Source organism: Trichechus manatus, unplaced genomic scaffold, assembly GCF_000243295.1.
Source record: "Trichechus manatus latirostris isolate Lorelei unplaced genomic scaffold, TriManLat1.0 scaffold00008, whole genome shotgun sequence".
NCBI lineage: Eukaryota > Metazoa > Chordata > Mammalia > Sirenia > Trichechidae > Trichechus > Trichechus manatus.
The window spans coordinates 30,217,252-30,230,469 of NW_004443944.1; the positions used below are offsets into that span (position 1 = coordinate 30,217,252).

General features: G+C 45.8%; 1 protein-coding gene across 1 annotated transcript in view; it reads right to left on the reverse strand.

The window, feature by feature from the left end:
• Positions 1-28: 28 nt before the first annotated feature.
• CHMP4B (charged multivesicular body protein 4B) overlaps positions 29-13,218 on the reverse strand; it is a 50,009-nt gene continuing 36,819 nt past the window's right edge. Inside the window, exons 2-5 of the mRNA XM_004370430.2 lie at positions 4,748-4,925; positions 2,995-3,109; positions 1,640-1,766; positions 29-263 (exon numbers count right to left, since the gene is read on the reverse strand). Coding sequence (XP_004370487.1) covers positions 199-263; positions 1,640-1,766; positions 2,995-3,109; positions 4,748-4,925 — 485 coding nt within the window. The 3' untranslated portion in view covers positions 29-198. The remainder of the gene's footprint in view (positions 264-1,639; positions 1,767-2,994; positions 3,110-4,747; positions 4,926-13,218) is intronic.

A 13,218-nucleotide genomic window follows, 5' to 3' on the forward strand; every position in this document is an offset into this window, starting at 1 on the left:
CCCCTCCCCCGCCCACCCCGCTGGGTGCAGACCATGCTGTGCAGAGTGAGCAGTGATGTGGCCCTACTGCTTTGGAGTGAGATTCAGAGCAATGGTAAACTGCCTGCACCACGTTCTGCCTGCCCCACACGCACATGCGCCTGCCCGCTGCTGCAGGCCACCAGAGTCTGTCTGGGCCTAGCCCGGGGCTGGACCAGGTTACATGGATCCAGCCCAGTTCTCCAATTCCTTCATGTCATCATCTTCCTCTTCCTTCTTCTTGGCTGTGTAAAGAAAGAAAAGGTTATTCAGGAGGGCTGGTTGCGGTGCTCTCAACACATTTTGGCAGGGTGCCCAGGGTTGTGCTACACGGTGTCTACAAAACAGTCCTGCCCCTGTGGCCAGGCTGCACCTCTGGGCTATCAGCAGACTCTGCTTCTCTGTCCCAGATAACCAGGCACACTTTATGCCCAGACCTCTCTTGCCCCCATCAGGGCCAGGCATAACAAGAAAGAGCCTACACTGAGATAGTCAATCGGATTTATGCGAGGCCTCAGTTCCATAGCATCTGAGGTTGGGGAGGGGAAGAGGGAAGAACCCCAAAAGAGATCCAGTCCTTGACAACCCATCCAAACTCCACCCCAAACTGCTTGAACCACCTCTATAGACCCCCAGGCAGCTTGTCGACAGCCTCTACCTACACGCTGCTCCAGGCTGCTGACTCTACTTGGAGGGGGCTGTTTCCTCTTTATACGTGGGAGAATGAGGTGACTACAACCTGGTCACTGGGCTCTCTCTCCTGTGTGGAATACTTCTACCCAGAGGTGAAATATTGAGGGAGAAGGTGAGAAGGAACAGGAAGAAGGAAATGAAAGTTCTGTTATTTCCAACAATGCCTGACTATTAGCTAGTCATTCACTGAAGGGTGTCAACACTTTATAGTACCAGGTATCTCCAAAAGCCAAAGCTGTTTCCTTCTCTCAGTAGCTTTTACAGGTATGCACAACACAGGATACTAGATAAAGGGGCAAGAGCTATCCTGAGGGTGAGTTTGCATGTACCTCTCCACCACCTCCTCCCCACCCTGGGATTTTTGGCAGTATCTGGAGACATTTTCGAGAAGCCATGGTGGCATGGTGGTTAAAGTGCTCAGCTGCTAACAGAAGGTTTGGCAGTTCGAACCCACCAGCCGCTCCACAGGAGAAAGATGTGGCAGTCTGCTTCCATAAAGATTTACAGCCTCAGAAACCCTGTGGGGTAGTTCTACTCTGTCCTATAGGGTCACTATGAGGCAGAATTGACTTGATAGCAGTGGATGTGGTTTTCTTGGGAGACATTTTCAGTTGTCACATCTGGGAAGGGGGGTACCCTACTGGCATCTAGTGCATGAAGGCCAGGGATGCTGCTAAACATCCTACAATGCATAGAACAGCCCCCTGCCAACAAAGAATTATCTGACCCCAAATGTCAACAGTGTTGAGGTTAAGAAACCCCGTTCTATAGAGAAGTTAAGAAAGGGCAGGTGGCATTGTCTCTGCGGCCATCACAACAGATCCCACCTGGTTCTCAACCCCAGGCAAACACAGGACCCAAATGGAAGCCAACTGACCACAAGATCACCCACCATGTCACATCATGACTTTAGATAAGAAGCGCTCACTTGGTTTTGATGGTAGGGCTATAGAGGGAACATTTGGTAGAGGGACTGTTTCGGGTCCACTGATTTCCAGCAAATTCTTGTCTAGTTCCTCCTGTTCTAGTTCTTCTAACTCCGCCATGAGCTCATCCTGGTGAAAGGAAACACAAGAGTGAGAGCGAGACAGACATCTCTGGGAATCCCAGCCTCTGCAGATGCCTCATACCTGATGCTTCAGTGGACACACAGACATCCTTGGGAGAAGGTCAGAGGGGAAGGTAAACTCCAGGTTCTACACTCTGGCTCAAACACCCTAAACGTGCTTCTACTGGTGAACGTAACACACTATCGAGCAATTATTTATGTGTAGCTATAGACAGGGCCTCTGAAATTATCTGATCCTGCTCCCTTGTTTCACAAATGGGAAAATGAGACCCAGGAAGTATAGGCAACTTGCCCAGGGCACCCAGTGAGTGATGGCACTGTCTGAGTGCGAACCCAGGATAGTTTTAATCTGACAAGGTTTGAGGAGAGGTGTCTGCTGTCCTGCAGCAGGTTGGGAGCATCTAGAGAGAAGGGAGTGCGTTTTTCATTTCTATTTCTTTATCTCGGAGCTGGGCATGCAGAGCAGGTGCTCAGGAATGTTTGCTGATTTGAAATTAACTTGATTAGTCCATCAAACTGCAGATTGAAAATATGAAAACCCTGGTGTTGGGAGCCAATGGTAAGCTCCACCAGCTGTTTTCTCAGTTATACAGTGGGAGTCAGACAGACAAAGAATTCATCAGTTCAGGGCAGAGGAGCTGACCTTCAGTGGACGCAAAGCTAAGGCATAATGGAGTAACTTCAACAATGGCTGTTACTGTATTTTAAAAATCTAACAGACTCAATGTGCCAAACTGCTACAGGAGAAACTGGCAGGTGGCTAAGATCCATAGAGATCCCCGAGGGGTCAGATTTAAATGTCCCTTCCTTGGCTTCACCTTTACTACATGTTAGGGTTATCTGAGGGCAAATCCTGTAAGCTTTTCCAGGGTGTGGTCACCTCTGCAGCCCCCAGCTCTGAGCTCAACACCCATCATGGAAAGGTACAAGGTAACTACTTGTTGAGACTAATTATTGACCTGAAGCCTGCTGAGGGGTCTCAGTGAAGGTTCCCTTTACTCCACGTTAAGTGTCCACCCCAAATGATGAAAGCGTCCCTCAAAATCCAGAATTCAGGGGGGTTAATACCATGCCTTGTCTCTGTCCAAGTCACTGGAGGGACAAGAATTGATGATTTCCAAACCACATACTCCCAGCCTAAGAGCCTCTGATAGCACATCAAGGCAGCCTGAGTGTCACCTGTGAAGCTATGTGACCTATACAAAGCCACTCACCTCATCAAACTCTTCTCCAAACCCTACAGGTTTTGAAATAGCTGTTGAGATCTCCTCTGCAAGTTCTTGCTGGTCAGCAATGTCCTGCATTAACTCATCAACTTTATCGATGTCCCTTTAAATGAAACGGATAGATGTCTTATTGGTTGATTGGTCTGCATAAACAGGGTCTGCAAGGCAGGAACAGAAACCTCGCTCCACACAACCTGCTTCCCAGCCCATCTCCTAGAATTACTCCCTGTGAGGAATCACTTCTTTGTCATTATTGCCTTCTGCCTCCCCTTTAAAATACAGAATCACAAAATCAAGATGATGGAAGGGTCCTTAGACATTATCTAGTCCAATACCCTAAGGAAATAAAGCTTAGCAAAGTTAAGTTTCACACAGAAGTTAATAAAAATGTCAAGGTCTCACATGCAAGTTAATAAACATGTCAGATGAGACCACAGGACTTTAACTCCTGGGCCAATAACTCTTCTTTGAGCCCAAAAGCCCTTCCCACATACTCAAATCTACTTATGGTTCCTTTATTAGGCCCCGAAGGAAAGGCAAATATGCAGAATTATTTTATATGCACTGTTAGTCCTATAAACATACACTTATTACATATATGTTTCAAAATACACAGTCTTTACTGGGATGTGCTCAGTGCTACATACACATCCTGGAGAATACAGAAGTGAGATGGACACGGATCTCACTTAAGAAGCTCACGCCAATAAACATCCACCTTCAGATAGAACCTCACTTATTTGAAAGCTACTTCTTCAACCTCACATTTCTAGAGCAGGGATCAGCAAACTTCTTCTATAAAGGGTCATATGGTAAATATCTTAGCATTTGTGGGCCAACGGTCTCTCTCACAAATACTCAATCTGTTGCTGGAGCCCAAAAGCAGGCAGACATAATATGTAAATGAATGTGTATGACTTTGTCTCAATAAAACTTTACTGACAAAAATAGGCCACAGGCTCTATTTTGCCAACCCCTGTACAAGAGCATGGCTGAATACCCAAATGGAAACAAAAAAGGGTCCAAACACTCCCAGATATATGCTGCTAGTACCAAGCACTAAAACAAATACAGAATTCTGTTCATGGGGTAGGCCCTCATTCAGAGCCTAAGTACTCTTCCTTTAACTACAATGGTAACAAGCTTGGCTATCTACTTTCTTAGGCCACTGCAAATAAAATGTAGCCACATAGAGGAGTAGCGACTGCTGGGGGCAAGAACATTGGCAATATGACAGCCAAAGCCAGAGAGCAAAGGAGGAGGCTGAAAATTCCATCAAAAGAAGATGTAAGAACAGAGCGACCTGAAGCCCTCTGATGTACCACACATTTCAGAGCCCCTGATGGCATCAGGAAGAAGTCATGGACACTGATTCCAGTCCCAGCTCTGTCTAAGCTCACATACAAAGCAGGGCAATCACCTCCCTCTCTGGCACTCGGCTTCCCTACCTTGATAATCAGAGGACTGGGTGAAAGGACCTTCTAAGGACCTTTCCAGCTTGAAATTCTATGTTCATTACAATAACCCTGAATTAAGTTTCATTCCATGAAATCTGCTTCTGAAGGCAGCAAGGTACGTAGTCCGTTTTAGAAGGAATTCCAGGAAAAGAATGCATATTAAAACAAACTGTTGCTTGAATGGATAAGTCAAGGGGTCCACCCAAGGCCATGGCCTGGGCACGAGGCTTCCCAGGGCCAGCACTTCCCTACCATGCAGGTACCCCCCTCCACCAGCCACGTACATGTTGTCATGAGCAGCCTTCATGGCCTTGGCAGCATAGCCCATGTTCTTGAGCACCTCAGTATTGGTGTTGGCATTCTCCAGGGCCTCCCGCTGGAACTCGATGGTTGACAGTGTGCCATCAATCTGCGCCAGCTGCTTCTCGTACCTCTTCTTGCGCTTGAGTGCCTGGAGGGCAGCTGTATAAAGGATAAAACAGGGTTTCAGAGTCCCAGACCAGACACAGATAATGTTCTAGAGTTTACTTGAGTCTTCTCCCCAGTTGTACTGGATGCACCTCAGTTGTAGCCTACTATTACAGAAGGTTAATAATCTCTTCAATATAAAGAGCACATTAATTTTCTAAGAAAGCTACCAAAAAATTCACATACCCTCAAAATGTAGCTAGTAGACAAGCACATAAGCAATTCTCACACACACACACACACACACATCCCTTATAAACACCTCCCCACCCCCACCCAAAGCATGGAAAGGCATCCAGAGAGAGCATGTGCTTTGAAGTCAAACTGTCTTAAGGTTCAAACTGCAGCTCACAGACTTCAGTGAGCTACTTAGCTTCTCTAATTCATTGTGAGGATTAAAAGAGATATTGTATGTAAGCACCTAGCACAACATTAAACAGTGGACACCCAAAAATGGCGGCTCTAATTATTATAGAATAACTTTCAAGTACCATTGTATGCTGTCAAGGATTGAATTATGTCCCCCAAAAACTGTGTGTATCAATTTGGCTGGGTCATGATTCCCAGTATTGTATGGTAGTGTACCATTTTGTAATCTGATGTGATTTCCTTATGTGTTGTAAACTCTATCACTATGATGAGGTTATACTGATGAAGTCTACAAGATTGGAGTGTCTTAAGCCAGTCTCTTTTGAGATATAAAAGAGAGAAGTGAGTAGAGACACATGGAAACCTCACATCACCAAGAAAGCAGTGCCGGGAGCAGAGCGTGTCCTTTGGACCTGAGGTTCCTGCGCTGAGATGCTCCCAGACCAAGGGAAGGCTGATGCATCACAGGGACCTTCCTCCAGAGCCAACAGAGAGAGAAAAGCCTTCCCCTGGAGCTGACGCCCTGAATTTGGATTTGTAACCTACTAGACTGTGGGAGAAAAAATTTCTCTTTGTTGAAGCTATCCACTTGTGGTATTTCTGTTAGAGCAGCACTAGATGGATAAAACATATGCCAACTAAATTTTAAAAATAATAAATGGTGATTATATCAGATACTAGATCATCTGGGGTTAAACAGCTTACCTCACACACAGCTGACAACTCGGTAAATTGCTATAATGCTTCTGAAAAGTACATGGCAACACACAGCAACAGCCATAATGATGTTCATGCCCTCTGACCCAGTAATTTCCCTTCTGTAAATTTATTCAGGCTCAGCACAGACTCTGGCAGAAGGAATGGCTAAGCTGGGCTGGGCTGCGTGGGGTCAGGAAAGCTGCCCAGGCCCCCTAACTTGGTCCTGGATAGCAGGAACCTCACAGACAGCATGCACGCACACTCAGACACACACGCACACACGCACCCACACGCTCCCCATCCCAGGGCTCCTGACCAAAGCCATCTCCTGTAGGCTGCAGGTCACAGTTAATCACCTCCCGCACGGGGCCGTGGTTTCTCCATGTGTCACATGTATGGGTCCCCTGCTCCTTCCACTCACACTCCCTGTTAGCCTAGGATTCTGTCCTGAGAACGTTTCACCAAGGCAAAATGGCCTTGGCCTACTTGTAAGCAGTCCACAGATCCTCCAAAAGCAGCAGATAAAACCACCAGGAAAAATCTCCCAGCCAAAGGTCAAAGCAGGCTAAAGAGAACTTGCAAAAAATCTGAAGAACAATAAAATCTGAAAAGCCATTTAGTCTATTATTTCTCTTCTAGTATGAACGGCCTGAAGAAATCAATCAAAAAATCCATCCTGCAGTCATGCCCAGGGGTCCCCAAGACCCTTTCTGAACACCCCTGCCATCTGTTAACACTAGGTCATGCACACTATCTTATAACAGCAACCCTTTAAGGTAAGAAGCTACCTCCTTTTAACAGATGAAGAAACTGAGGTTCAGAGAAGTCATGTAACTCGGCCCAGGTCCCCACTGGCAAGCAGCAGAGAGGGGATACAAACGAGGTGTGGAACTCCAAAGTCCATGCCCTGCCACTCTAACAATGCTTATACTGCCTCCCACTTGATGAAAAAGGGGATCCTAGAGGGCTCATCTAGTCCGGTGGGGAATGTCCAGGGGACTGTGGGAATACAGAAGCAGTGCAAATTCAACTACGTCATTCATTCTCTTGCTTCAAGACCCTCAATAGTTCCCTCTGCCCACAGGATAAAGCCTCCATGTAGTTTAATATGGCAAGAGACCGGGATTCTAGCCATAAGCCCAGGTCCTAACAGTCCTCGCACCAGGTGTAAACAATAGCCCTTACCATCAAGAATCACGGCAGAGGGAAGATAAGGAGGGAGAGTCACTTCCCTCTGGCTGCCTTCCTCTGTTGACTTTCTTGATGCTATGTTGCTCTTCTACTGACCCAGACACAGCCTAATCACCAAGTGATTTTCAAGCCTTCTCAGGCCAGGCAAACAAATGGTCCAGGTACCAGTGTTCCACAAGAGGGGACCCTTACCCAGGTGCTCCCCAGCTGTCCCGAGTGTAAAGCAACACCACTCACAGCCCAGCCCAGCATACAGCAACTTGTCCATCATTCAAGATTCAACCAAAGCATTCTGTGAACCTGCTGCATGGTAAACAAGTATGGCGGCTGGCGGCAGTCCCATTCACTTCCTCATTTAATCCACCAGCACCCAATCGTGGCGTTAGAGATCCCAGCAGGATCATTTTACTAACAAGGACATTGGGGTTCAGAAAGGTGAAGCAGCTCACCCAAGTCACTTTGCTATTATGTGGAGATGGGAGGGCTCAACCCCTGGTCTGTGTAACCCTCAGCCCTTGGCTGTTCCCCACCACAGGCTCGGAATGATGGCAAGGGATACCAGAAGAGTTCTCAAGAACAAACACTGAGATGACAGGTCTGCTGTGCTTTCCAGTGCCCTGAGTGTAGCAGGAATGTTTATTAAATGAATTTTATACAGTCAGCTACATTATGATTTTTAAAACTACATCTATTATTCCCCTATTAACATAATAGATTTCAAACTACTTTATCTTCTTCTCTAATACATTTTCAACTGGCAATGAGTCCTTGTATGCCAATCCTAAACTTCTCTGACCTCCACCCTACTTCTAAAATACTCCAGACAATAAATGATCTGGAAGCAAATACCCAAATATACCAGGGATGTAAGTGAGAGTCCCTCCGTGAATGATAGAATACTTACATTATTCATCTTTGCAGGCCAACATCCAGCACAATAACTGGTACACAGTAAATGCTTAATATATATTAAATTGAATCTCCAATTTCATCAGTTTTATAAGTTTTTCATATATTCTATCCAGGTTTCCTTATGTGGGGTGCATCCGTATTTTATTTCCTATGCACCTCTGGCTCAGAGAGGAAATGACAATTTCTCATTGAAACACTGGCTAGAACCAGCATTTGGCAGCATCCCCTCCCTGCATTCCTCTTGGCCCATAAAATAGGAACTTCTGTAAGCGCCTGCCCTTCCCTCCATTCTCACCATAAGGTGTCCCAGCTCTGAGACAGGGAAGAAGTCATGAGCAAATGACCTGGTCCTCCAGAGGTACCCCCTCCTGTCTACAGGGCTCACATAGTCTCCTCCCCTCCATGCAGTGAACTCCAGACTCCTTGCAGGATGGGGCCTGGCAGAGATGGTTGATTTTTTTACTCCATTCTCACTCTGTATGTATTTCTCAACTAGCTGAGAATATAGAAGGGAAAGTGTACACAGTTAATTTTCCTCTTTAGAAACCCCTCAACATGGTTCATGAGTAATGTAACCTTGAAAATACACATGGGGTCAGCATTTGGGCTACATGAATATGTCTAAACATAAACATTAACAGTACTTGAAGCATCCTGGATCTTACAAATGTGTGGCACCACAGTTAAGTATGACTCAGGGCAAACTAAAGACTTTGGAATCTGAGTGTTTCAACAAGTAAAATGCCCACTCTCCCTGCAAACTGTTACCTTGAAATAAAACCTCCATCACAACCTTATTTCTGACCACTGAAATCTGCCTCTAGATGTAGCCCAAGTCCAAAGAGCCAAGCCCAACATTTGCATAAATACATACTGGTTCTTAACATCTCGCCTTACATGCCCCAAATTCCTGATGACTGGATTAAAAAAAGTACTGGGTTAACCAGGAGCTCATCTAAACCTAATATGCAAAGAAGAGGAGTCCAAAGAAATCCTTTTTCTGCCAAAGAACCCCCAGTGTCATTCACAAACACAATGGCTTTAAATTTGAAATCTAATCCAGGCCAATAGAAATTTAAAAGGTTGCTTTTAGATGGAAAAAAATAGTCCTTGGAATCTCCATATTTAATTACGCCATCGCTGGTTCCAAGAGAGTAATTACAGCAGCAATTACAGAATCTAATAACCAGCTTTATTGGCTCTAAAGCTGAAGCAAAAACAACTCCAACCATGTTGAAATAAACATTGGTCTCCAGACAGCTGCTTCATTAGACCCTCCAAACAGCTATTCTCCTATAGCTAGACAGCTATAGGACAGACACTGAAGAGACACCCTAAGAAGCAGAGACCAACAGCTCACCCCAGAACTGGAAACTCCTTCTGCAAGGCATCTGTTAGTGCCCATGAAGAAACTATTTTCAGAGAACACATCCGTTTAATGCATCTAGACAGGATGTTTCTTTCTCCTGGGCAAAGGGCAGACTCGACTTCTCTTTGAAGAGTTGTTGAGGGTATTTAATGTAGGAGCAAGTAGCCCAGGGCATCTCAATAGGTGCTGAGAAGTGCTAACTGTGTACACCCATTACTATTACCGAGGGATTCAGACACTGGAGGGAAGGAGGGCTCAGTAATATGCTTTCACTAAATGAATGTTAGGAGCTCTGGTGTCACAGTGGTTAAGCACTCGGCTGCTAACCAAAAGGTCAGCAGTTCGAACCCACCAGCTGCTCCACGGGAGAAAGATGTGGCAGTCTGCTTCTGTAAAGATTACAGCCTTGGAAATCCTATAGGGCAGTTCTACGCTGCCTTACAGGGTCACTACGAGTCGGAATCAACTTGACGGCAACAGGTATCTACCTATAGTCTTTTCAGACTCAAGATTCTACCTTTGAATTCACCTAGCAAAAGGTGTACCGGCTGAGGGGGAAGGAGAAGAGCGATGCAGCTTTTCTACTCTCAGCGTGAACTACACAGCAAACACAAACACACTCCAGAGGACACTTACATACAAATGCCAACACCAGGGCTCCAGCCTAAGTGAGAATTCTGAAGAACCCTCAGCAGCCTAGTCCCGGCAGGGCCACTGGAGGCAGGGCACTGAGGGAGGTGATATAGACGGAGCCCTGCTTTGCCTGCCCCAGCAACCATTCATATGCTCCTTGCTCATTCTGCACGTGAGTAAACCTCAGTCAGAGTAACTTCAGGCAGGAGAACGACATCTGGCCCTCATGCCACTCACTAGTCACTCTGCAGGATGGCGGGGGGGTGGGGGGGTCATCTGTCATCTGCTCTGTGCATGTGAGCAAGAAAAATACCCGAAGTAAAAACAACAAAGTTTACCACCAATGTTAAAGAAACCCTTCCTCCTGTGGGGATGGTTATTAGTGACCATCTTAGCACCACATGGCATCAGAGATCCCTCCAAACGTTGACTAAATAAGAGTCACAATCTTGGCATCAAGAGAGGTAAGGGCTCAAAGGACTCTCAGAGGTACTGAAGTCCACCCCTCTCATTGGTAACAGAAAAATGATGCCTAGGAAGACGACACACCTTGCCAGGATCCCACAGAGAGTTAGAGGAAGAATCAGGACTAGAACCCAGATCTCCAGCCCAGGGCTTTTACCACCACCTCAACTCTTACCTCCAAATTAAATGGCTATAAATAAACCAGCAGTTCCCCCTGCCATAAGGAAAATAGCCTGCCTAACGCTCTTTCATCCAGTTACATTTCCAAACACTGCCCTTTGCAAACTCCATTTAAAAGCTTATGCAGACACAAGAAAGAACCCAAAAGCTACCCAATTTGCTCTCCTAGGTCCCCAGTTAGAAGAAAAAGGAAAAAAAAAAAGAAGCACTAATATGCCTGGTTGCAGAGTACTTTCCCCAAATGGGTGTTGTTGATCCTGCCAGCAGTTTCAGAAGACAGGGTACCTGCCCTGTATAAAGGTGGCAGGTACAGTATGGTGACACCAGACTCCCTTAGGAAATTCTGGTCTCAGAAAGAAAACTGCACCTTCCAAGCGGAGACAGAGGCTGTTTTGTGTCCATCTTCATTCACCCGCGGGAAAGAGGGCTTCATCCTACAAAAGCCTTGAAACGCTGTCCCTGACATTGCTGCATGTATTTCCACACAGCTGGAGAGTCCAGGCTAGAGGTGCACATAGCATTTTTCAGAGTAGCTTCCTTCTCTGTGATGTATCTCCCCGTTCCTCTAATTTGCTCTCCGTGGCCTGGAGCTAATGCACTCCATTTAGCGATGCTAAAATGAGTACTTGTGTATGACCAGGAAAGCTGAGTCTGAAACCCTGCTGACTTCATCAGCAAGCACACACGGAGTACAGTACTTGCTGCAAGGGGAAAATTCTAGAGAGAAAGAAAGAAGTCCCTTATCTGCTTAAAAGGGACAAAGATGAAAGAAACAAGCCCCACAATTAACAATCTAACAATATCAAACTGCTCCAAAGTCATTCAAACAGCACATACCAAAGTGTGTTCTGTGAAAGGCAGGTAAATGCATGATAAAACAGCTCCATGGTCAAACAAGTTTAGGAAATGCTGGGCCACACCGAGTTACAGTTGACATTTACGGAGTCCGACTGCCAGGATGAGAGTTTCAGCTCCACCATCAAGTGAACCTAGGCAAATTACTTAACCTCACTAATCCTCAGATAATAATACCCACTTCATTAAAATGAGATACATATATGAAGTGCCTGGCATGGTGTCTGACATGCAGCAAGTGATCAGTAAATGTTGATCACTGATATTATTTGTTATTAACTGCAGGACTTCCCAGAACCGATTTTAACAGGAAAAAGAAAACAACTTAGCACAGAACCACGCCCCCCTCCCCGCCCCCCATCAAAAAGAAAAAACAAACATTTGCAAAACATAGCTTGGGAAAAACTAACTTAAAACCAACTTGACCATTTAGCCAATGCGAGCTTCATCATCCTTTGTCCTGGTTAACAGACACCATCACTGGGGCACAGAGAAAAGAGCATGAGGCTTGGTGTCAGAAGACCAAGTTAGAATCGTGGCCCTGACAATGGCCCGGGTAAGTTATTTCACCTGATTGCATTTCATCAGATGCAAAATGGGAGAAATATCACTACCCAAAGGATGGATGAGAAACATAATCTCTATGAAAACACTCAATACACATGAGCATTTTCTCCATTTTGCCTGTTTCTTTCCCCCTTTTGCCTCTCCTTGCCTGAGTCCGACATTCTCTCTATGGGATCTCTGTATCTCCCTATCCCTGTGTATAACCAGGCACATCCCTTAGCCTTGTGTCCCTCCAAGAAACAGCACACAGCTGTGGCACAGTGGAGAAGAATAAAATATATAACACCTAACATTTATTAGGTGCTTCCTGGGTGCCAGTCACCATGACTGGTGCTTTACATGCTCACTGCCTCCTCCCAACAATCCTATGAGGTAGGTACTGTTGTTAGTCCCATCTAACAGATAAAGAAACTGAGGCTCAAAGAGTTTATCACCTGCTCAAGTCATATGGTTAGGCAGTAGCAGGCCTAGGACTAAAGTAAGGATGCCTGTCTACAAAGGGCACATTCTTACTCCCTGGAGGAACATCTTCCATGCAACGAGCAGGTGACGGTATGCTTCTGCCTGAGTCCCAGGACTTGTGAGCTTCCTGTGCCTTCCCTACTCCACAAACTAACTCAGTCTGGCACCAAAGGCATCAGGCGGTAGCTCAGTGTGCCCAGAAAGTCTCGTCTAACTGGTAATCCATGAGGGTAGGCAGTGAAAGCCTTTGACTAGGGGGTAAAAAGCTCTAGTGTATTTTAAATTGGTTAAAAGCACATTTGATAAAATCCAACCATTTTATCACCCCCTCTGCACTTAAACTGACAAGTCTACATAGCTGTGGATTATGGAGCGAGAACCCTTTTATGACCCGTGGGGCATACAGGATCCCTCCCACTTTTTCTGGCTCTCAGGTTTCTTGGGACTCTACTTTTCCCGCTAAAAGTATTTGCTGCCTGCACACACTACAGGGGAAGCCAGCACAACTGGATTAAACCAAAGCTAAGAAGTTTCCTCAATACAATCAAATACTTTGAGAGACAGAGTAGCAGGGATGCGGGGTCT